The 24,672-nt window shown below is 38.2% G+C and overlaps 2 protein-coding genes and 1 non-coding gene across 3 annotated transcripts; 1 reads left to right on the top strand and 2 right to left on the bottom strand.

Moving 5' to 3' along the window:
• Window positions 1–5,650: 5,650 nt before the first annotated feature.
• Window positions 5,651–6,589, top strand: LOC143551470 (uncharacterized). The gene is made up of 3 exons (XM_077041895.1): window positions 5,651–5,910; window positions 6,212–6,300; window positions 6,398–6,589. The coding sequence occupies exons 1-3, from the start codon at window positions 5,881–5,883 to the stop codon at window positions 6,540–6,542; spliced, it is 264 nt and encodes an 87-aa protein (XP_076898010.1). The 5' UTR covers window positions 5,651–5,880; the 3' UTR covers window positions 6,543–6,589.
• Window positions 6,590–18,764: 12,175 nt separating this feature from the next.
• TRNAW-CCA (transfer RNA tryptophan (anticodon CCA)) lies at window positions 18,765–18,837 on the bottom strand. The gene has a single exon. It is a non-coding gene; the product is annotated as a tRNA-Trp (tRNA).
• Window positions 18,838–22,552: 3,715 nt separating this feature from the next.
• Window positions 22,553–24,421, bottom strand: LOC143551469 (F-box protein SKIP14-like). Its single transcript, XM_077041894.1, has 2 exons — window positions 23,667–24,421; window positions 22,553–23,055 (listed from the first exon to the last, which is right to left on the bottom strand). Exons 1-2 carry the CDS (start codon window positions 24,372–24,374, stop codon window positions 22,588–22,590), a joined length of 1,176 nt encoding a protein of 391 aa, XP_076898009.1. The 5' UTR covers window positions 24,375–24,421; the 3' UTR covers window positions 22,553–22,587.
• Window positions 24,422–24,672: the final 251 nt, after the last annotated feature.

Here is a 24,672-nt window from a genome sequence, read left to right as displayed (position 1 = left end):
GCGTCACACATATTCACAGTGTATAGAAATTGTATGCGAGTCATACAGGCCTTGATGTCTCGTATATTTCTTTAACTTCACTTGTATACATGCTATACGATTCGTGTAGTTTTTATCAAGGTCATATGACACAATATGACACTTATACAACCATTAATGTCTTGTACAAGTTGTATAATGGGTCAAATGATGTCTGAATATATTATGTCTTTCTATTTCTATATTTTATATAATATATGGACACAAAATCAAATATATTTTGAAAAAGAGAAAATTTATTTACCATTTTTTTCTCAATTAAATACGTCAAACAAAATTTATGGAAATGCCATATTTGTTCTCAAATTTAATTTAATTATAAAATATATTTATCTAGTTATTATTATTTATAATTAATTAAAACTTTATTTCTTTAGAAAATCAAATAAATTTACCTTGGACGTAAACTCGGTCTCATATTTCATATAAGTATTTTTACTTTTTCAGTAATCGTATACAAAAGATATGTATCATCATTTCTCACATTTTGGAATCCATTTTAGATCTCAAAAAGGTTGAGACAACCGTTGAATTTAATAATTAATAAACGTCTAAAGACAATTTTACAGGTGTATATAATATAAGTTCGGTATTTTCAATAGGTCCCCAAGGACTTGTAATCATACAAGAATAATAGTATAAAGTATAAAGTTGGTCATAATTGATATTTTTCTTTTTTCTTTTTTTGGTCATCCATCATAAAGTTTACATTTGTTTATAATAAATAAATGGGATGAGAAAAGTCTCAAAATATATGTTATCATGTAAATCAAGAGTTTCATAAAAATTATTTTTTAATATGTTGTCCTCCAATCAAATAACGTCTCCTGGCCCTCAAAGGTCGTCTCAGACGACTTTAGTGAACAAACAAGTCCTGCAGACGAGTTTGTAAACATATTTTTGGAATTAATTTTTTTTTTAATAAACTGAAAAGTAGTAATTACATCGAAACAGAAGGCATTCAAACAACAAGTTGTGTCGTTACCCTTTTTAAATTGCGAAACCCAATCTTTTAAGTCGTTGAACAGAGCAAGTCGTGCCAACGACTTTGTTAAAGAAACAGGTTGCCCCAATGAGTTTTGTTAAACAAACAAGTCGTTCCTTAAGTTATTAATAACACATGCCGCCTACCTACTAGTTCTACAAACACGTTGTCTTGTCTTATTATTCTTATAAACATGTCGTTGACAATGTGCTTGGAGGAAATATTTCTGAAACTCTTAATTTACGGGGACACAAACGAAATATTTATATAGAAAAGACAACTCTTGGAATTTTTCCAAAGGAATTTATATATTTTTTTTTTGATATTATCATCAATATTGTGGAAAAGAAAACAGAGGTATACGTATATTTGTGGAAAAGAAATGAGGGACCATGACATTTGACTTTATTTACTCAATAATGCATTTAATAAAATTAGCCAATAAACGAAGTTTACCTTTATTTAATTATTTATTTTTTAAGAATTTCATAATGAATAAATAACTCAAATAATTTGTGGCGCATGCTCTTCACAACTTGAAGAAACACTAAGTGACCCCGGCAGATTACGGATAATCTTAGGGTTAAGTAGATGTTTCCCACGAGGGTTAGGTCCGGCAAAGATGGTTATTCTTCTTGACCTGCAAAACAGACACCGTGAGCTCGTCACTGAGAAGGGGGGGTTCCTCCTTGTGACCACCATCCGGCGTGAGAATCAGACTAGATTGCTCTGAATATAAGTGTATATTGAGAGAAATAGCTAGAGAAGATAAGATGATGATACCGTTCCAAGGTGTTGGAGTATTTATAGCCGAAGGTAGGTTTCCAAGCAGGTACGGCCAGCTGTATAATATTCCTTTTCCACCAACTACGGGCTATGTACGTGCCACGATGGGAGTTGGTGGGTAGGCAGCGGCTGATAGTGACATGGCCGGCTGTATACTATTCCTTTTCCACCAACTACGGGCTATGTACGTGCCACGATGGGAGCTGGTGGGTAGGCAGCGGCTGATAGTGACATGGCCGGCTGTATACTATTCCTTTTCCACCAACTACGGGCTATGTACGTGCCACGATGGGAGCTGGTGGGTAGGCAGCGGCTGATAGTGACATTTTGTACTAGAGCGTGCTCCTCCTCGTACTATTGTCGGTGAGCTGTCACCCTGTGATTGGTTCATGGGCTGCTTTGGTCAGATCTTGTCTATTTTGTCCATACCTTGGCAGGTATAGTACAAAAGATCTTCCAGAAGCGTACGGACTGGCTCTTTTGGGCGGGAATATTCTCGCCTTGCTCGTTCCTTCTTCAGGTGACATTGCTGAAGTATGAGTTACTGCCTTATGCGTGTAGCCTTACCGTTAGTGCGGGTAGCCTTCCTTTTTGGCTTGTACCCATAGCTGCGGGAACAGGCAGGGTACTGTACCAAGGGAGGCTTTCCTGCGGGAACAGCTGGCTTACCGCGTATAAGGTCTTCATCTCTGAGCCTGGTGGGTCTTGCGGGACCAGTTAGTCTTTGCGCAGACGTACCTCAAAGTGTGTCTTGCGGGTCCAACTAGGCTTTGCAGGGACCTACCTCTTCACAACTTTATGTTGTGATAGGATTATGAAAGTGGTGATCTAATTTAGTAAGATTAGTGAGCAAATACGTTAAACTTTCATAGTCATTGTAAAGTTTAATAAAGTTAAAAGAGTAACTTAACTATCATATATATTGCCTACGTATACTATATGTTATTTGTATGTGGTTACTCTCAAGTGTTTTCTCTAACGTTTTGTTAGTTTGTCAGTTTAATGAAAGTTGTCGTTCAAGAAAAAGAAACTAAAACCAAAGTTTTCAACTTTGAGAATTATCAATAACAAGGGATGAATTTTATTTTTTTTTGGAAAATTGATTTTAAATCATCCAAATATGTTTTATTGGCAAATAACAGTCCAACTTGCAACTTCACACTTGGTTGGTGGCGGTCATAACTAAAAGTTTTTTTTCCAACGGTTAGCAACTAACAAATTGTTAACTCCGTTGGGTTGTTGCTTACGTGGCACACCTGGCATGCCGTTTGAAAAAAATACACCTTTAATTGGGTTTTTTTTTGGCAATAGAGCATAGTTAAGATTATTTAAAACCAATTTTCTTAAAAAGAAATAAATAATTATTGTCACGTAATGTTGCCACATAGATGTTTATTGACAACTAGGCATGTCATGTAAGCATAGACTAACGAACGGTTAACTCCATCAGCCGCGAACCGCGAACGGTTGGCAAAAAGTACACATTTAGTTGGGACTAAAGGTGGACAAACAAACTGGTTAACCGAACCGACCTGATAATCGAACCAAAACCGAACTAGTTTGAAATTGATTATGTAGTAACCAGTTTGGAACATATTGAAAATATAGGTTCGGAACCGGTTTGTAACTTTCTCTGTCAAAACCGGTTTAACCAAACCGAAGCAGGCCAAAACCGGTAAAAAGCCAAACCGAAACCGATCGTAACATTGTAAGAAACCAGCTTCAACCCGAACCGAAACGATCATAAACTGATTTTGACTTTTGTTGACCAAACCGAACCGACTTTGAGGTTTAAACCGATTTGTGCACCTCTAGTTGAGATCAACGCCAACAAAAAAAGAAATTGAGACTGCTATTTTTCAATAGAGCATAGCTTGAATTATTTAAAAATAATATTCCTAATTAAGATATAAAAGTCAAATAAAAAGAAAATTGAGAAGTCAAATGCTCACATAATATCAAAAGGCAAGATTGGAGTTGTGGACGAGAATACTTAGGTGGTGTTTGTTTTTTAAGTGGTAAAATGTCTGCAGTCTGCGAACCACATCTGCAGGGATCTGTGGCAGAAGAGGTGGACCAAACCTCTGCAACATGCAAGAAAAAGACTGTTTGTTTTTTAACGTCTGCAGACTGTTAAAAATTATTTCTGAATGATATAAACAAATAATTCATAAACAAACCGAACCAAACAAACTAATGGTAATCAAACCTATTAAAATTCTTAACAAATCAAATAAAACCACAATTGACATTAATCAACAACCAAAACCTAAATTAATATTAATCAACAACAAAACCTAAACATAAACAAATCAAACCTACTAAAAATGCTTAAAAAAACCAAATATATAAACAAATTTGTGGTCCATTTTCTGGTGAGAACATCACACACATGAACAGAGTTTGTGACACCATCTAACCCTAAAATTGAAACATTTAACCTAATCAATCAATTTGGGGACAATTATACAAACTCAAGTAAACAATCAATCAATGAAGGATGGATGGATGGTTACGGATTCCAGGGACCGGAGACGAAGGTCCACCGCCAACAGCAGTGTCGCCGCCAAATAATATGAGGCAGTGGCGCCGCCGAATAATATGAGGCAAGGAACAGCGTGGGAGGCGGGGTTGTGTAGACAGGGCGTAGCAGCGGTGGATGGATGGAAGTGCAGGAGGAAGGTGGCGGAGGAGCGGCGGCGAGGTGGAGCAAGGTGGTGGCGGCTGAATCAAAGGTGGGAAGGGGCTGACGGGATTTGAGGGTTGAAGAAGAAGATGTATAGGTTTTAGGTTTGAGAGAGCTAAGGGAAATAAAAGTTGAGAAGAGGTTAGAAGTAGCATGAACAACACTTCTGGGAGAAGAGGACGGGCAGAGGTTTTTTAATGAAATGTCTTCGGAAAAACAAACACACTGCAGACCACAACGTCTGCGCGGCGCAGACAGAAGTGGTCTGGAAGAGCTTTTGAGGAAAAACAAACACCACCTTAGTAGTTGGACATATTCCTATAAACCGGCGTGAAACTTGACATCATCGAAAAGCTAATAATTTCATTTTATAAATATATTTATATATCAAACTTTTAAAATTATTTTGCCTTATGTTATAAAGATTACGAAAAAATATCGGTTATGATTTTATAAAACGAGATTTGTAACAAAACAATTACAGGTTTGTTATTTGGTGACGCTGTAGTTAAAATAACTCTATAGACGTGTTACTTCTAGTGTACAAATGTTTTTTATTATAAGGTTTAAAAAGGTATGTTTAGTGCGCATTATGCAAAATATCTTAGAATTAAAACATATTACAAACACAAGGTCGTGTGAACAAATACAAATGAACATGGATCAATAGACAAGTTACTTGAAATTTATTTTTCCAACACGTACGTAACATAATATGTGTAAATATTTTGACATTTCGAAACAATCGTAACAAGCATTTCTAAGAGGTTAGGATTATTAACCCGTAATATGTCCATCTCACAATGTTTTTTATTTTATATTTTAGTTTATAAAATAAAAAACAACGCAGCTAGCAATGTGGAGAGAAGTTGGTCTAGTGGTAAGACGCATGTTCAATTCTCATTTGGGCCAGTTCGAAAAACATCATGGTGAAGAGCTGAATCAGGGCTTTAAGCCCGATTTCGAATCTGACGGGGGACAAGGGTTTACAGATTTCATCTGGTTCTCGTGCATCAAGGGGGGTACGGTCTCACAGTGGTCGAGGAGTCAACCTTGCACATAGCCTCAAAAAGATAGATTTACACGTGATATTCTCCGACGTTAAAAAAACAATTAGGTGTATATTGTTTTCGTCATTTTTTTCTAGACGTGTCTAGAAGTTTACCATTAGTTTCAAAGGGAGAAAATAGAATTCGTGTATGAATTGAATTCCATGAATCTAGATTAATGCACATTTATGACTACCAAAACAATTCAACTTTTGTGCACTTTTGGTGATGGCTAAAAATTATTATAAATACAAGGATACAAGCTTTGTTTTCTTTGATCTTTAAATTTGCATTGTTCTACCTCTAGCAAGAAATCTTTTGTTTTGTCATTAAAAATGTCTTGGCGGAGATGGGTAAAACCCGAGGTAACTTTTTCGTTATTGTTTATTTTTTTATTGTGTATTGTTTTAAAGGTTAGACGGTTTAGATAATCCTAGCATAGAAATTTATGGACTTATGGTTTTAAACCATAGAAACTAGTGAATCACCACACTCGCTTCTTTCATTGGTTGGTCGACCTATTGAATCGTATGAATTGTTGCCTTGTCGGTTCGGCTATTGATCCGGTTTCAAAAGATTGTGCATTTTTTTGTGATTTTCTTTTCTTTTAAGTTTCAAGCAGTTATATGCATAATATTTATTATACAAAGTGTATTTCTTGTGTAGGTCTACCCTTTAATGGTACCGATTGTTGGAGTTATTGGACTGATGGCTACACAACTTGTACGTAATATATCCACTAATCCTGATGTGAGGTAAAACTTTTAACTACATATCTAAGATATTGTTCAAACAAAAAGAATCTTGAATCTAGTAACAATTTTATACTAAATTTTATGTTTCCGGTTTTAGGGTTACAAAAGAAAACAGAGCCGCGGGGATTTTGGAGAACCACGCCGAAGGTGAAAACTATGCAGAACATAGATTAAGAAAGTTTGTTCGAGGTCGTACCTCTCAGATCATGCCATCAGTCAATGATTATTTTACTCGAGAGTAATGTTTTGAAAATGAAGAGACATATTGAATCGGTTCATATTGGTTTAATGTATTTTTCATAGTAGTTAGAAAAGATGTTTTGTGTTTTGTATGAATGCATTGTTTTAAAAAGGTTAAGTTTGCTAGCATTTAAAGCAGCCTATTTACACATTTATATAAAAAGATATTTGAAGTGCCTAAATCTTGAAAAAATGTAACATCCTAAAATTTCCATATTTAATATAAGAAAGTCGCGTTTAGTTATTGGGCCTAAATAATTAATTAAGTAGTACTAATAAAGATCATGGGCTTTAATTAATTATGGTGGATTAAAGGTTAATGGGCCTTAGGTCCATGAGCTTTAAGGGATATAAATACCCCTTAACCCACCCTAAAACCCTAAATCCTCGTTTATATCCATCTTATTCCTTTACACACTCAAAAACACACACATCCTACACCATATTCGGCCGAGAGAGAGACGAGAGGGATTTGAGACCCAACGGACGCTAGCTTGTATTAGATCTTTATCACACGAGCTATATACAAGGTCTAGAGTTCATAACCAAGTTAAACGAGATCCAAACGGGCACTAAAGGTATGTCCTTTACCTTAAAGTTTACGTTTTTACTAACGTTTAACCTTGAAACTTGAGTCTAGAATAGATCGGGTATAAACAAAACATAAAGTTGTAAACTTGATAATAAATACGAGTGTAATGAACCCGAAAATGGAAACGGCTCGATTAATAAACCCTTAAACCTAGTATTGAACGTTTTTGAATTTAAAGGTCCAAACTTTACGTGTTTTCGGGTCGAATCATATCCAAAAACGACCATAGGAATGATTGCGGGTTAGTTAAATACCATATCCAAGAATTTCATGTTAGAACAGAGATGATTATGGGGGATTAAGATCGAACAGAGGCGGCGACTGGGCAACTTCGCCTGCAGCTAACCTCGCCTGCAGCTAAGTTCGCCAAGCCAAGTTCGCTGAGGTTTAAGTTCGTTGCTGAACAACTTCGCCACTCTAAGTTCGCTCCTGAACATGTTCGCTTGTAGTTAACTTCGCTTAATGCTAAGTTCGCTTGTACATAACTTCGCTGGTATACAAGTTCGCTTACAATTAAGTTCGGGTAAGTTAAGTTCGGTAACGAATCGGATAGCAAATCAGACTTAATTCGTTATGAGGAATGAGTTAACGAATTAGAAAACAAATTAAAATCCTAATAAAAAATGTGTTAAGACAGTTAATGGAAATAAAATTTTTACAAGACCCCAGCCAGGGGCTTTGCCCCTTGGACCCTGCTAGGGGCTGGGGCCCCTAGACCCCGCTGCCAGGGGCGCTGCCCCCCGGACCCCCGTTCGTTGTGGGTAATAACTAAGACTAGAAATACAATGTGAGTTGTAGTAGTTAATTGATATGTGTAATTATTATACAGTCAGCCGTGCGCAACTGAAGAAAGGGATTACCATTAACGGTGAACGTAACCGCATTCAGGTGAGTTTCTACGCCCATTTCCTTGTTATGTTTTCGGGGCTGTGTGCATACTCGACGTGATTGTTAATACATTTATCCTAAGTGATAAGTGTATGCCTTATGTGATTATGTGAAAGGTAAGAATGATTGCTTGCCGGTACGTGAACGATTTTCGGATATTGCACGTACTGTCAAGCTATAATGCTATGTATGAAATATGAATGACATGTATGTACGTTATGAATGAATGTAAGAGATAGACAGGTAGAAAAGGGACCAGACCCTAATAATATCTGTGATGGTAGGGACCAGACCCTAATAATATCTATGATGTTAGGGACCAGACCCTTATAATATCTGTGAGGTTATAGGGCGGAAGGCTCTTTAAATAGGATGGATAGTTACGTAAGACAAGTAAGTATGAATAATGTACACCCCTTCGGGCGTGTGTGCAAGTATGTGAACCGATTGCATGTTGTATGATTATCTATAACTCACTCAGCGTAGCTGACTTTTAGTATGCACGCAGGTGGGTAGAACGAGGCAGCTCGCTTGAGGGGACACGTGGCATTGAATAAGAGGCTCGCATCGGAATGCTCAAGAAGTTTAAGTTTAATGCTTTGATTTATTTTGAAAGACGATATGTTGTTTTAAGACAAGATATGGTTGTTATGAAATATTTTATGAAAGTTTTTATATTCCGCGAATGTTTTAGTTAACTATAATATTTAGAACTGCGTTTATTGAGTAAATCCAACACCACATGTGGGGCACCGGCAACGGGGCCTTACAAAAAAAGTTTAAGATACAAATTACAATCCAAGATAATAATTAGACTCCATTTATATGACTTCTCTTATTATAAAAACGCCAATTTCTATATGCTAACAAAAATGATACTCTAAGATGTAAAAGAAAGTTTTCTTATATAATAACATGAAGTCACCTTTAATCGAACAATATTATAATGTTGTGTTCTTATATAATAACATGAAGGTAGATGGAGATCGTGTTTGATTATGCTAGTATTGATGTAGATCGTTATGATGATGCTAAATTGATGAAAATGAAGTTGATGTTAATCATGTTGATATATATGATACAAGGTATTAGGATTGACTTACTATCGACATGGTTAAATTCTTGGTTGAGAAAGGTTTAAAACGAGATTACATTATTGATAAGAGTTGAGGATAAATATTCCATATGTATTAATACTGTTGGGTTTCAACGGTGGTTCGGAACGAAAACGGATAAACCTTTTAAACCCGTTTTAGTAATTATTTCATTTCAATAGTTATTAATCAATATTAATAAACATGGATATATAAACGAACTATAAAAACGCAGCGGAACGATCAAACGATTAACCCGAACCAAAACCAAAAACCCAAAACCCGGATCCGATTACAACTCTCATACGAGTACGATAAAACATAAATAAATCAACCATAGATCTAGTTTGTCGATATACCTCGGTTATCGAAACCGGGAAGACACCGAAGGATAACGAGATGAGCTAGATGACACAATCAAAAACACCAAGCAAATCCGGCGGCTGTTGGTGGTTGCAGACAGCGGCGACGCTCCGACGGACTACGACGGTGCGGCGACGGAAGCCTGGAACAACAAATAACGGCGGCGGGCAGCTGGTGGTACAGCAGAACAACAACAGCAGTGGAGAAACAACAAGCTGTGGTGGTCCGGTGGCTGCCACGTTTTTCCGGCGGTTCTCCGGCAACGACAAACAACAGCAGCGGCTGCAGACAGACGGACAAGAAGCAGCACCAGCAACTTATGAGTGGTTGAGATGGTGGTGTGTGATGTCCAAAGACCGGAGAAGATGGAGGCGCGTTTTTCCGATGGCCGGAAAAACGACGGAGGTGGTGGCGGCTGTAATAGGATAATATGGGGCTAGGGTTTGTTGTGGTTGTCTTAATTATAAAATCTTATACTATATATAGAAAGTTTATTAGGGTTTAATCAAATTAAACCAATTTGGGCTTGAGCCCAATAAACCAAACAAAGCCTTTAATTAATATCCAGTCCACCTAATTTATTGTGTCGGGCCTAATTAACATTTAAGTATGCCATTATCTCGTCACCCCCGGTGTAACTCAGTCCGGGTCACATTCGGGTCGGTCGCATTGACTTGACCCGAACCGACCATTAAATCCAACAGTCTCCCACTTGGACGAATTTGGGTCAAGTATAATAACGCTGACAGCCAGAGGCGATCTAGCTACACATAGCTGTCCCCAACTGAATATGACATTTTAAATCCATAATCAAAGTATCTTGGAATACCTTGTTGTAAGATAATGAATTTATAGTAATCGTTGTCATCTATCATTTCTGTATAAGACATTAATTAAATAATGAGACATGGATCAAATCAATCTCATATGACGTTCAATTATTGTAATTCTCGATATAGAGTCAAGGTGGTCCAATCAAACACACAGTTAGTTTGGGTGAGGCCTCACACTTTACCAGTTTGAATCAACGAGGGCGCCAATATGTCTAACTGTTACATTTAAATGTAAGAGTACATAATCCCATCTTGACTACATACAACTCCCACTGAACTCCAGAACATTCCCAACCAATGCCTTTATGGCTGGCAGTTACGCAACAGCGGTTGACATGATCAAAGAATATTCCTCGGTAAACGAAAGTTCTAATATGTATCTCAGGTATAAGGATATTAAATCAGCATACTATTAACAAACATCTTATGATCAAGATCCATGAGGATGATTTGATGTGAGTTACATCCAGCGTCATTCATAATGAGGTCTGTGAGTTTGGAAGTCAACTGCTTGAGTCCAAAGTCAGAATAGTCTTAATTCAGAATCGCTCCCACGAGTCTGACCGACTACGGATAATTTAGAATACAATATTCACGGATTAAACGTATTAAAATGAACACAGTTGTATTATTCAACGTTTGCATTTAACTATTAAATCAAAAGTGAACAGAAAAGTACAACTGATTAAATGTTCATACATCCAAATACTAAATCAAAATAAATCACTAGCAAGTCTAAGCCCGATAGCATCTCTATGCTGATCATGCTTGTCCTGAGTCATCGGCTTAGTGAACGGGTCAGCTAAATTTTGATCTGTGTCTACTTTGCTTATCACGATGTCACCTCGTTCCAATATTTCCCGAATAAAATGGAACTTCCTTAGAATGTGCTTGGTTCTGTGATGAGACCTTGGCTCTTTGGCTTGAGCAATAACACCTGTGTTATCACAGAATATCTCGATTGGTTTGTGAATACTCGGAACCATATCGAGATCGGTGATGAACTTCTTCATCCAAGCAGCCTCCTTAGCAGCATCTGATGCAGCTATATATTTGGATTCGGTGGTAGAATCCGCTACTACACTCTGCTTGGAGCTTTTCCAATAAATAGCTCCTCCATTGAGAGTGAAAACGAAACCTGACTGTGAGCGAGAATCATCTCGGTCAGTCTGGAAGCTAGCATCAGTGTAACACTTTACAGTGAGCTCCTCTTCCACTCCCCCAAACACCAAGAACATGTCTTTGGTCCTATTCAAGTACCTTAGAATGTTCTTCACAGCAGTCCAATGGGCAATGCCAGGACTTTGTTGAAAACGACTAGTCATACTCAAGGCATACGAGACGTCAGGTCTAGTACACAACATAGCATACATGATAGAGCCAACCGCAGAAGCATATGGAATTGCTTGCATACGTTCAGATTCAATGTCCGTTGCCGGAGATTGCGATTTGCTCAACACGGTTCCCTTAGTAATTGGAACTGCTCCTTTCTTGGAGTTTTCCATTGAGAAGCGTGTCATTACTTTGTCTATGTAAGTACTTTGACTTAGCCTTAGAATCCGCTTAGATCTATCTCTATAGATCTTTATTCCCAGAATATATGCGGCTTCTCCAAGATCTTTCATTGCAAAACAAGATTCCAACCATTGCTTAACTTCCTTAAGCATAGGAATGTTGTTTCCAATGATCAGTATGTCATCCACATACAAGATGAGGAATGATATAGTGCTCTCACTAGCCTTTCTGTAAACACAAGGTTCATCTTCATTTTTGACAAAACCAAACTCTTTGATTTTCTCGTCAAAGTGAAGATTCCAGCTTCGAGATGCCTGCTTAAGCCCATAAATGGACTTGTTCAATTTGCAAACCTTATTAGGATATTTTGGATCGACAAAACCTTCAGGCTGAACCATATAGACATCTTTAGAAAGATGTCCATTAAGGAAAGCGGTTTTGACATCCATTTGCCATATCTCATAATCATAGTATGCAGCAATGGCAAGCAATATCCTAATTGACTTGGTCATGGCAACGGGCGAAAAAGTTTCATCATAGTCAACACCTTGAGTTTGAGTGAAACCTTTCGCGACTAGCGTGCCTTGTAGGTTTGCACATTTCCATGCATGTCGGTTTTCTTCTTGAAAATCCATTTGCTCCGTACTACCCGACTATCGGGGGGTAGCTCAACCAAGTTCCAAGCTTGGTTATCATGCATGGATTGCATCTCTGCGTTCATGGAATCTTGCCATTTCTTGGATTTCGGATCCAAGATAGCAGATTTGTAGTTAGTAGGCTCGTCCCCAAACTCGGCTACTAATAAGACTTCGGTACCATCTAGATGACATAAGTATCTAGAATTTGGTACGGGAGTCCTACTACTTCTGCGAACGCTTGTGTTCACGTCTGACGTATCAGCAACAACAACTTGTTGATCAGACTCTCCAACTTCTTCAGCGGTTGGTTGTGGATCTTGAATTTCTTCAAGATCGACAATGTTATCTCCAGTTCCTCGATTGAGAAATTTCTTCTCAAGGAAGTGGCCTTTCCTCCTGGCAGAAATCGTATTTGTTTCAGGATGAAAGAAGTAATAACCGCTTTTATAATAGTATCCGACGAAAATAACTTTTTCGCCGCGGGGATCAAGTTTGTCATCAGACTCACTCGTGATATAAGCATCACATCCCCATACTCTAAGATAAGACAATTTGGGCTTCTTTCCCTTATGCCATATCTCATATGGTGTTTTGTCTATCTTCTTAGTTGGAGCTAAATTGACAATGCGGGCGGCGGTCATAAGGGCGTATCCCCAAAAGGAGTGAGGCAAGTTAGTTCTACACATCATCGATCGAACCATGTTTAGAAAAGTTCGATTCCTCATCTCGCTCACGCCATTAAGTTGGGGTGTGCCAGGTGGAGTGAGCTGTGAAACAATTCCATGCTCTTTTAGATGAGTGATGAACTCTGAGCTGAGATACTCTCCACCTCGATCTGATCGAAGTATCTTAATGGTTTTATCAAGTTGTTTTTCCGCTTCGCTTTGAAACTCTTTGAACTTTTCAAAAGTTTCGTGCTTGTGTTTCATAAGATACACATAAGCGTATCGACTATAATCGTCGATAAAAGAAACGAAGTATCTTTCATGGTTTCTAGTCATGGTTCTGAAAGGTCCACATACATCAGTATGTATGAGTCCTAACATATCACTTGCTCGTTCACTTTTACTAGTGAAGGAGTCTTTGGCGAGTTTGTCAGCTAAGCAAGATTCACAATCGTCAAAAGAGTCCGGTCCTGTGGATTCAATATTCCCTTCGGATTGGAGCCTTTTAACTCTTGCCTTGCTTATGTGGCCAAGTCGGCAATGCCATAGAAAAGTATCATTGATGCTAGTCTTGATACGTTTTGAAAGATGATATACGTTATTGTCAGGTTGAACATCAATCTCATAAATACCATTTCGAGGTTTAGCCTCAAAATAAAAGATATCATTTAAGTAAGCAGAAATAGCCATGCCATTAAGAACATACTTAAATCCTTGTTCAAACAACAAAGAAACTGAAATGATGTTTCTGGTCAAGCCAGGAGCATACAAACAATTATTTAAAGGAAAAACTAGGCCAGATGGACAAGTAAAATGAAATACTCCAGTTGCCAGAACTGGTACTCTCTTCCCATCTCCAATGATGAGTTCCATGCTGCCTTTATTAAGTTTCCTCCACTTCTCAGGCTCCTGCAAGACATTAACGATGTGGTAACCACATCCGGTATCAAATACCCATGTTTTGCTAGAGACAGTGAAAAGTTCAATAACGTATATGGAAATACCTCCAGAAGAGCCTTCACCATTGGCTCTCTTCTTCTTGATCTCAGCAAGGTATTCGGGGCAGTTTCTCATCCAGTGCCCCATTTGGTTGCATTTGTAGCACTTACGCTCCTCAAAGGGCGGCAGCTTTGGCTTTGCAACTATCTTGTTAGTGTTGGTGGCAACCTTGGCAGCAACAATAACTTTCTTCTTGTCTTTTCCCTTAAAACCCTGATTCTTTGGTTTTGGCTTCTTGACACCAGCAGATCGAATCATTAGAACTTGATTGGTCCTAGAAGGAATGTTCATCTCAGCCGTCTTAAGCATGTTATGAAGCTCCGGCACTGTCTTCACCCAACCATTCATGTTGAAATTCATTACGAACTGGTCGTATGATTTGGGGAGAGAGTTGAGAATGAAATCAGATGCCATTTCATCAGGCATGAGATAATCAAGTTTTTTGAGCTGATCGATGTGCCCCTTCATCTTAAGAACATGCGCACTGACGGGAGAACCTTCTGCCATCTTGCAACTTATGAGTTGTTTCATGGTGTCGAAACGTTCTTGACGGGCTTTTTTCTGGAACATGCCCTTGAGTTGCTCAAGCATCTCATAGGCACCAAAGTCTTCCAAGCCTTTAGCAAGCTCAAAAGTCATGGTGGCTAGCATAATACAGGAGACCTCAGCCGAGTCATCCTTATGCTTGTCAAGGACTTTTCGTGCAACGGCTGTGTTGTTTTCAGGCTCGGTTGGAACAGGTCCATCGAGAACATACAGGCGCTTTGCCATGGTTAGAACAAGTCTCAAGTTGCGGTGCCATTCGATGAAGTTGGTACCGTTCAGTTTATCCCTCTCAAGGATAGTCTTAAGGGCGTAGGGTGAGATTTCGTTTGACGACATCTGATTAATTAAGCAAAAGTAAATTTAATTAGTATTTTTGACGTTGTAGTCCTATTATTAATGACCCAATAACATTAATTAATTAGGAGTATGAGAATCTGGCTTCCAGTTATTAAAGGCAGCTGTAGCACACAACATTAATAAGTGGTTAGGCAGACCGACAACGATTGTCAATTGTGAATAGAGCACAACTCTCGGTTATGAGGCCTATAGAGACAACGATTGTCTGTATATATACGTTTAGCCTCATCTTTGCCCACTTTAAGTCTCCAGACAGCTTTAGCACGTAACAGGAGAGTAAAATAATAGTTGTCCTGGTACCGTGACGTGTGAAAGGGTCGGATGTGTCAACGAAGCGCTTTCACCTTGATGGGATAGGCTAGAAAACAAGTGCGGTGATGTAGCTCCAAACACTCGAAATTTCGCAGTATGCCTCAAGTGTGACTTGTAGTAGGATTGGCATAAACTATTGGTTTTAAATTGGGATTAATTTTTAAAATTTACCAAATAGAGTAAAAGTCAAATTTTACTGTATTTATTAACGGGACGAATAGATGAACCCTTTCATCTCTCATGACACTTAGTTTTAAATAACCTATTAAAAACTAAGTTTGTCGCGATATGACTAACCAATTTTAAGTTAATAGAAATCTATTAAGTTATTAGTTTTGGAAATCAAAACGTTTATAATTTGCAAAACATAATTGGTTAATAAAATGTTTATTTTCAAATTTATTTGGTATTAGGTCGGTGATATTATAATCCTGTTATAAACAATCCAAGCAACCACAATAGCAAATAATATGTAAATCCTTATGGCCAAAAGGTGATCGGTCTCGCTAGAGCCAATTAGGGAGACCGATCGGGTCAAGGGGTTCACAACACAAACAACCACAAGGATGGAATTCTCCGTGCATCCCGTCATCTCGTCCGAACTCCCACTAACTCCAAGAAATCCTTGAGCTCGTCCTCGGTTATCTTCGCGTCTTCTTAATTACAAATTTATAAACTAACAATTATTTGCCCTATTACAAATTTGAACCACCTTTATGGCCAAAAGAAAACCGAAAAATAAATAATAACCGTTTACAACTTTTGAACCAACCATATGGCCAAAACAAGCTCAAACACCAAACACAACCAAACAAACACATAGGTCAGGGCCGGATTTACATATTTAAAATAAACGAATTTCGGATCGTTTTGACTTGGTCAAATAAAATAAACAAAACTTTGACCAACTCAAAATCACCCGAAAATAAAACTAGATCTATAAACTTTAAACGATTTAAAGTTTAAGATGTATATCCGGTTTTAAACGAACCGGGATCGACTCGTACGTTGTAACCGCGGCTCTGATACCACTGTTGGGTTTCAACGGTGGTTCGGAACGAAAACGGATAAACCTTTTAAACCCGTTTTAGTAATTATTTCGTTTCAATAGTTATTAATCAATATTAATAAACATGGATATATAAACGAACTATATAAACGCAGCGGAACGATCAAACGATTAACCCGAACCAAAACCGAAAACCCAAAACCCGGATCCGATTACAACTCTCATACGAGTATGATAAAACATAAATAAATCAACCATAGATCTAGTTTGTCGATATACCTCGGTTATCGAAACCGGGAAGGCACCGAAGGATAACGAGATGAGCTGGATGACACAATCAAAAACACCAAGCAAATCCGACAGCTGTTGGTGGTTGCAGACAGCGGCGGCGCTCCGGCTGACTACGACGGTGTGGCGACGGAAGCCTGGAACAACAAATAACGGCGGCGGGCAGCTGGTGGTAGAGCAGAACAACAACAGCAGTGGAGAAACAACAAGCTGTGGTGGTCCGGTGGCTGCCACGTTTTTCCGGCGGTTCTCCGGCAGCGACAAACAACAGCAGCGACTGCAGACAGACGGACAAGAAGCAGCACCAGCAACTTATGAGTGGTTGAGATGGTGGTGTGTGATGTCCAAAGACCGGAGAAGATGGAGGCGCGGCCGGCGGTGGTGGCGGCTGTAATAAGATAATATGGGGCTAGGGTTTGTTGTGGTTGTCTTAATTATAAAATCTTATACTATATATAGAAACTTTATTAGGGTTTAATCAAATTAAACCAATTTGGGCTTGAGCCCAATAAACCAAACAAAGCCTTTAATTAATATCCAGTCCACCTAATTTATTGTGTCGGGCCTAATTAACATTTAAGTAGGCCATTATCTCGTCACCCCCAGTATAACTCAGTCCGGGTCACATTCGGGTCGGTCGCGTTGACTTGACCCGAACCGACCATTAAATCCAACAAATACAACTATGTATAGTAGTACTTTATCACATTCGGGTCGGTCGCGTTGACTTGACCCGAACCGACCATTAAATCCAACAAATACAACTATGTATAGTAGTACTTTATCAAACAGGGAGAAGTGTGACAGAAAATGACTAGTATATTCGAAATAGCTTGAAAAAAAAATGGCTAGTACATATAGAGGTATATTTCTACTAGTGGCACAAGTCATCTTAAATCTCTGTAGTAATGCTACATGTATCTCATGAAATAACAAAATACTTTAAAAGCATTATGTCTAGTGAGTGACAAGTTACATGGACCATAATGCACATGGAGTTTGGGACACATAGGTTCCAATAAACCACTTCTCATGCCCTTTCCAATACTCTGAAAGACAAATAAATCTATGGCTAGGTTTATCCTTAAAAGGCCAAAACAACACTACCTTTACATGAGGAAATCTTAAGAAAGACATGTTTTGAATTGTAGGTGTTATATTTATTGATGCAACTTTTTTGACATGAGCATAAAAAATAATGTGAAACCATATATGATGTAAGCATGGTTGTATAGGTCGCCAGACGCTGTCAGCTCGGTCTAGTCTGGGAGTTGTGACTACTCAGTCTTAGTCGGGAAATACCCAGGAACGACTCACTGAGTACTCGGCCTAGGCTATAAGTACTCGGGGAATATTCGTTGAGTAATTAACGGTTAGGCATGTAAATGAACCCGGGGTTACTCGTTAATATATACTATTAAATAATATATAGTGGTAGTGTGGTACCATTAACTTGGATTGAAAGTTAGGCATGGAAACGAACTGAACGAACACGAACATGTTCATATTCGTTCATTTAACTTTAACCAAATACGAATACTAATACACAATCGAACATTTTTTTTTGTTCATGCCCATTCATTAAAAAAATTCTTGATCAAGACACTACATATAATTTAAACACTTCATTTCATGTTTATATTTATACAAATATAACTACTTATGTATTTATTAAAATTTAAAGAAACATAAGTGAACAAATATAACTGAATGCAAATAAACAAACATAAACCAACGTTCGCTAACATAAATGCACAAACATAACGTGTGATAATGTTCGTTCCTTTAGTTTTGTTCCTTTAATTAAATGAACAAAAAACTTTATTCATGCCCGTCTGTTTATGATATAAACAAAAATGAATGAACTTACCGTCAAACAATTTGCGAACTTTTGGTTCGATTAATGGCTTCACTAATTCAGAAATAGTAATTCTAGCCACAAAACATAAATGGTGAAATGACGAAATCACATGGCAACTTTAGTGAATACCATATCTGTAAATACGAAATTTCAAACAGTCTGTCTTTCCTTTCTATTGTAAGGTATTAAATTAAAGTTATTATAACAAGGATATTATTTGAAAAGAAAAAAATAAACAAAACATATTGGAACGTTCAACTGATTTGAACCCGACGTGAATCGAACAGGCAAACCTTCTGATCTGGAGTCAGACGCGCTACCATTGCGCCACGGATCCTTGATGCTCTTCTATTATGATCATCTATTAATATCATAAAGACTAACGCTTAATCTCCTTTGAAAACTTGTACATCTTGCATTATTTCTGTACACATGCGACCACTGTAATTGTTTTATTTGTATTCTATGCTTTCTTCATCATTGTGATTTAGTTTTATCTGTTTATTTCATAGTAAAAATATGTTGTTTGAGATCGGTTATTCTTGACGGGTTTAAAATTACCTAATTTGGGGTCGCCCAGATTCCTGCTTGGTCTTGGCGATCGTTTAGGACATGGTTTCGGTACTGGGAACAAAATCTAAGCATTAACAGATGAATTTGGGCAAAAAAATATAAATGAAAAAGGACCTATTTTAGTTTGTTTATGTTTAGTTTAATTAAGCCAAATTAACTTAAAAAAGAGCTTTGTTTAGCTTGTTTATGTTAAATTGAGCCGAAAAAACTAAAAAAAGGGTCTGGTAGCAAGTGAAATTGAGCCAAAGAAAATTTATGTAAGATCTATTTTCTATACTCGTTTTGGGTCCACGAAATCTCGAAGACAATCTTGTTACTCTTGGTGTGAAATGATATGTAACCTTGCATATAAATAAGTTTATGCTGTTTGAATTACCACAAATTCACTTCAAAAGTATTGGAGTTGTTATCTTTGAGATAGAGAAAATGTTTGTCATCGTCGCATTCTTTTGCACCTTACCATATGAATGAGATATACTGAAATGTTTGGTAACACATATATTTTTTGGGTTATGTTTTATGTTTAAAAGGACTAATAGGTTACTAGGTTAAGATAAAATATTTAACTATGAAAAAAACCACCAGACCTAGATATGGGCTCAACAACCATTTAGGTCTTAAGACTTGGTTTCCGTCCGAGCTCCGAGGCACAAAATTAAAAAATAAAAATTATACGCGCACATATACCGTTTTTTTAAACATTAACAATTAACAAATGAAATTGAGCCAAAAAAAATGAAAAAGGGCCTATTTTAGCTTGTTTATGTTTAATTGGGCCAAATTAACCGGGAAAAAAGAGTGTTTTCTATTTATGTTTACTTGAGCAAAAAAAATGGAAAAAGGCCCAATAACAATTGAAATTGGGCCGTAAAAATTTATATGAGACTCATTTTCTATACTCGTTTTGGACACTTAAAATTTCAGACATGAACCCAGTACAAAAGTTATCCATTCTCGTGTTCCTGTTTTACCGACTCTTAAACTCAATCAAAAGTTAAAACGGTTAGAAACTAGAATATAAAAACCTATAGAATATTAGTTGTCTTGCCCATTTTGCCATTCTAAGAACAAAATAACATTGTACATGTCACGTGAAATGATACATTGTCACATAATGTACTCAATTGATCACATGAAAGCCAACATGGTCAACAAAGCCGTGATGATGTCTCCAAATATTTGTACTCGTGTACCACAATAAAAAAATAATATATAACTTGTCTTTCATTATTTGCATGCACTCATAATTTGGTCTATCAAATCAACTTTCAAGTAGACATGTACTACTCGGCTTAGATGCCCAAATTGGTTCGGTTAGAAACCTATATTGGTTGGTCAGTGTTTGGTCAAAACTAGTTTGGACCGAAATGATTGGGTTGGGAGCCGGTTTAGATAGAGGTGTAAACAAGCCGAGCCGAGCCGAGCCGAGCCTGAGCTTGACCAGGCTCGGGCTTGACTCGTTTAACTTACACAGATTTGGAGCTCGACTTGTTTCATAGTTTTTTCAAGCTCGAGCACGAATTGGGCTCAGCTCACTCACTATAAAACAATTAATTTTTTAAATTTATAATTAGTTTTTTTTTTCAAATTATAATTTTATATATAACATAATACATGTTATTTAGTTATTTTTTCAAAACATTTAGCATATATATTATAAAAGTTGTATAAATGGCTCTCATTTAGACTCACTAGCCCGGCTCAAGCTTGATAAGTAAAGCTCGGGTTCGGACTCGTTTATTAGACGAGCTTACTTTTAAGCTCAAGCATGAGATTGTTTAAGCTCGGCTCGATCGAGCCTCTTCACAATCCGATCTTGAGTAGCTCGCGAGCAGCTCTACTCGTTTTCGCCCTTAGTTTAGATGCAAGAGTGTACACCCCTAATTTGTCTCCACTTATCAAATGTCAAGCAGACACAATAGACATTGCGATGCAAAGAGCTTTACACCAAATTGAAACCGTTTCGAAAAAAAAAATGTTTTAAAAGCATGCTTTTAAAATCATGAAACAAGCCGAGCTCGAGCTTTACAGGTTAGTTTTCTAAATCAAGTCGGTTCCAAACCAGTTCAAGAGGAGACTACAAACTTGTGTATGAACTCGCGGGTTAGGTTTGAGTCCAAACTGGGTCGACACAAACCAATTTTTTACGTTGAAGCGAGTCAAGTTATAAAACGGGTCAGCGGGTCCAAACCGGGTTTCTTTTACATCATTTGTGATGTAAGAAACTTGCACCCCATTTAACTATTGTATTCAAATCACCAAACTAAAAGTACCAACATCATCATCATCGTACTCAGTATATCCCACCAATAGCAAAGTTATGATAGGGTCTGAGAAGGGTAAGATGTAGACAGCCTTACCTCTACCCCATAAGAATAGAGAAGCTGCTTCCGGTGAGACCCCCGGCTCGATAAAATGCATATAACAAAATACAAGTCTTTACAGTTATATAACAAAAACAAACATTGGTAAAATACAAAAAAAAGACACAAATGCAACATCAACACAAAACACAGTGAACCAGGCCACCCACGTCGTAAGCCCGGTCATGATCCGGGTCAGTCTCGTACCAGACCCGGACACGCATAAACCTAATGAGCCCCAACCAAGCTAATCATCACTTGTTGCTTTAGTCGTCAACAAAGGTTGAACCATCATGAACCCGAACCACTTCCACATTGACCATCTCTTCATGTAATATAACAAAATACAAGTCTTCACAGTCACATAACAAAAACAAACATTGGTAAAAAAAAAAAAAAAGACACAAATGCAACATCAACACAAAACACAGTGAACCAGGCCACCCACGTAGTAAGCCCGGTCATGATCCGGGTCAGTCTCGTACCAGACCCGGACACGCATAAACCTAATGAGCCCCAACCAAGCTCATCATCACTTGTCGCTTTAGTCGTCAACAAAGGTTGAACCATCATGAACCCAGACCACTTCCACATTGACCATCTCTTCATGTAAATCATGTAAACAAGCACTAACCCGACCCCCGAACACCAACTTTAACCATGTCATCAGTCATCACTGATCCGCAAACCTAACGACACGCATGCTTTAACCATGACTAACCCCACAAATCTAACGACGCACATGCAAGCGTGCAATCCCGACCCCCTCATTTAAAACATATTTTCGTTACTTTTCTTTTTCGTCTTTTTTTCATATTCGACCGACCGACAAACCGATAGGGGACTCGTTAACATAACAAACCGACCGACGCAGCCTTTTTCATCTTTCAACCAAATGCGGGCCCCACCAACCATCACTGACCCGCAAACCTAACGACACGCATGCAAGCGTGCAATCCTGACCCGAACAAAAACGTTAACCATGACCGACCCCACAAATCTAACGACGTGCATGCAAGCGTGCAATCCCGACCCCCCCCCCACTTTAAACATATTTTCGTTACTTTTCTTTTTCGTCTTTTTTCATATTCGACCGACCAACAAACCGAGGCAGCCTTTTTCGTCTTTCAATCACACGCGGCCCCACCAACCTACCCACGCGGCTCTTCACACATCGGCAACTGTTTCAAACATTCCGAACAAAGATACTCCAACGAAAACGTCTCCTCATACTCACTATTATGTACACACCGCCCACATTCCGCACACCTAGGAATGCATATTATGCAAGCCCTACACTGCTCTTTCGGTTGACACCCGCCAGCCGGACAGTCATACACGAGCCTCAGATTCTCACATCTCGGGCAGATTTCAACGTCTAACGTGCGCTCATCATCACACGGATGACACGAGTTTGCCCGGTGATAATAATTCGGAACATGACTAGTTTTCTCTATTCCCAACAAGTTACTCAACACTTTATAATGATCTAATGTTATCCCATAAAATCCACCTGTTTTTATTTGCTTTATACCGACAGTTTCGGTATTCGAGTTAAACGCCTTCAGGTTATTCAAGATACCCTCGATACTCAGCCGTGTGCATCCAGGAATGAATAACTACATTTAAAACACAAGATATTATTATTAGCATATATGATAAGAATAAAAAAACAGAGTGAACTGCGGTTTGCGTCCTTGTGGTTTGTCCAAATATGCGGTTTTAGTCTAATAGTTTCAAATTTGCGGTTTTCGTCCCTGTAGTTTCATTTCACTTGCAATTAAACCCGAATTCATTAACCCCGTTAAGTCTGGTCGTTAAACCCATCAGCGTACCCTTCACGTGAGGGGCATTTTTGTCCTTTTTCTCCCCAAATAAACCCCAGTTTGGTCGTTAAACTTAACCCCGTTAAGTTGGGGTGTATTTGAGGGGGGGAAAGGACAAAACTGCCCCTCACGTGAAGGGTACGCAGATGGGTTTAACGACCAGACTTAACGGGGTTAATGAATTTGGGTTTAATTGCAAGTGAAATGAAACCACAAGGACAAAACCGCAAATTTGAAGCTATTAGACTAAAAATGTAAATTTGGACAAACCACGTGGACGAATAAGTACATAACACTAAGATATTATTACCATATATGATATAACAATATAAAAACACAAGATATTATTATTACCATATATGATATAACAATATAAAATCAAAATATTTGAAACAAGTATTTACCTTGGTTATTTTCGGATTCGTTTCCAAAACACGCTTTAAACCATCATCCGTAATCTTCGGGCATTTAATGAGGCTCAAACATTGAAGATTACCCTCAGCACGGTTCGTTAACTCGACAAGAATATCATCAGTAATCCTCTCATTCAATGGCTGATCAATGTAAAGATTCCGCCACAACAGCGAATCATTACGGACCGCACCACACAAAGATTTACAAACACGCTCCACCGCAAGCAGATCTTTTGTTCCCAAATAACCAAGCGATAGTACAAACGCCTCGTGCGGTTCATGCGGTTCTCCACCGTCATTTACACGGTTACAATCATACTCACGGAACATGAAATCAGTTGGGATCGACTGGAACTTCATCGCGCTGTTTAAAAACAAACTAAAACCCGCAAACAACCCGTAATCTTCTTTATGATTCACATATGTGTTTCTCATGTAATCTCTATACTCAAGCTCTAAATCACCTAACCATCCGGTAATGGCGGTGAACGTAGTACTAATATCACTAATATCGATATCCATCCCAAACGGATCCGATGGCAACAGATCAATAATATCTTTCGAAACAGACTCCGGTGAACCGGTTTTATCGAACTCGTGACTCACTTTCTCCCCGTTCACGATTCTCAGCGGTGAAACAATATTATCTCCCGACGTATGAGTCGGAAATATCGGACGCTGAGAGAAATTCAATGCCATTCTCTATTAACCCCAGAAAATATATCTTTCCTGATACGAAACTATAAATGCGCGTAGCTTATCGCGCGCGTTTACCCGTTTGCCTTCTATTCCAATGTAAACACTACTCTTTCTAAACACAACCGAAACCAAAACTTAATTCAACGAAACCCTATTCCAAGAAAATGACAAAACAAACCCTGGAAAAATATCTTTCCAGATACGAAACGTTAAAAGCGCGCCGCTTGTCGCCCGTTTACCCGTTCACCCGTTCGCCTTCTATTTCGCCTTCAACACGACTCTTTATTAACACAACACC

The sequence above is a fragment of the Bidens hawaiensis genome, unplaced genomic scaffold, assembly GCF_021521415.1.
Source record: "Bidens hawaiensis isolate Kalapana, Puna unplaced genomic scaffold, B.hawaiensis_p1.1 tig00016458_1, whole genome shotgun sequence".
Classification (NCBI taxonomy): Eukaryota; Viridiplantae; Streptophyta; class Magnoliopsida; order Asterales; family Asteraceae; genus Bidens; species Bidens hawaiensis.
This window is presented reverse-complemented; position numbering and strand designations above follow the sequence as displayed.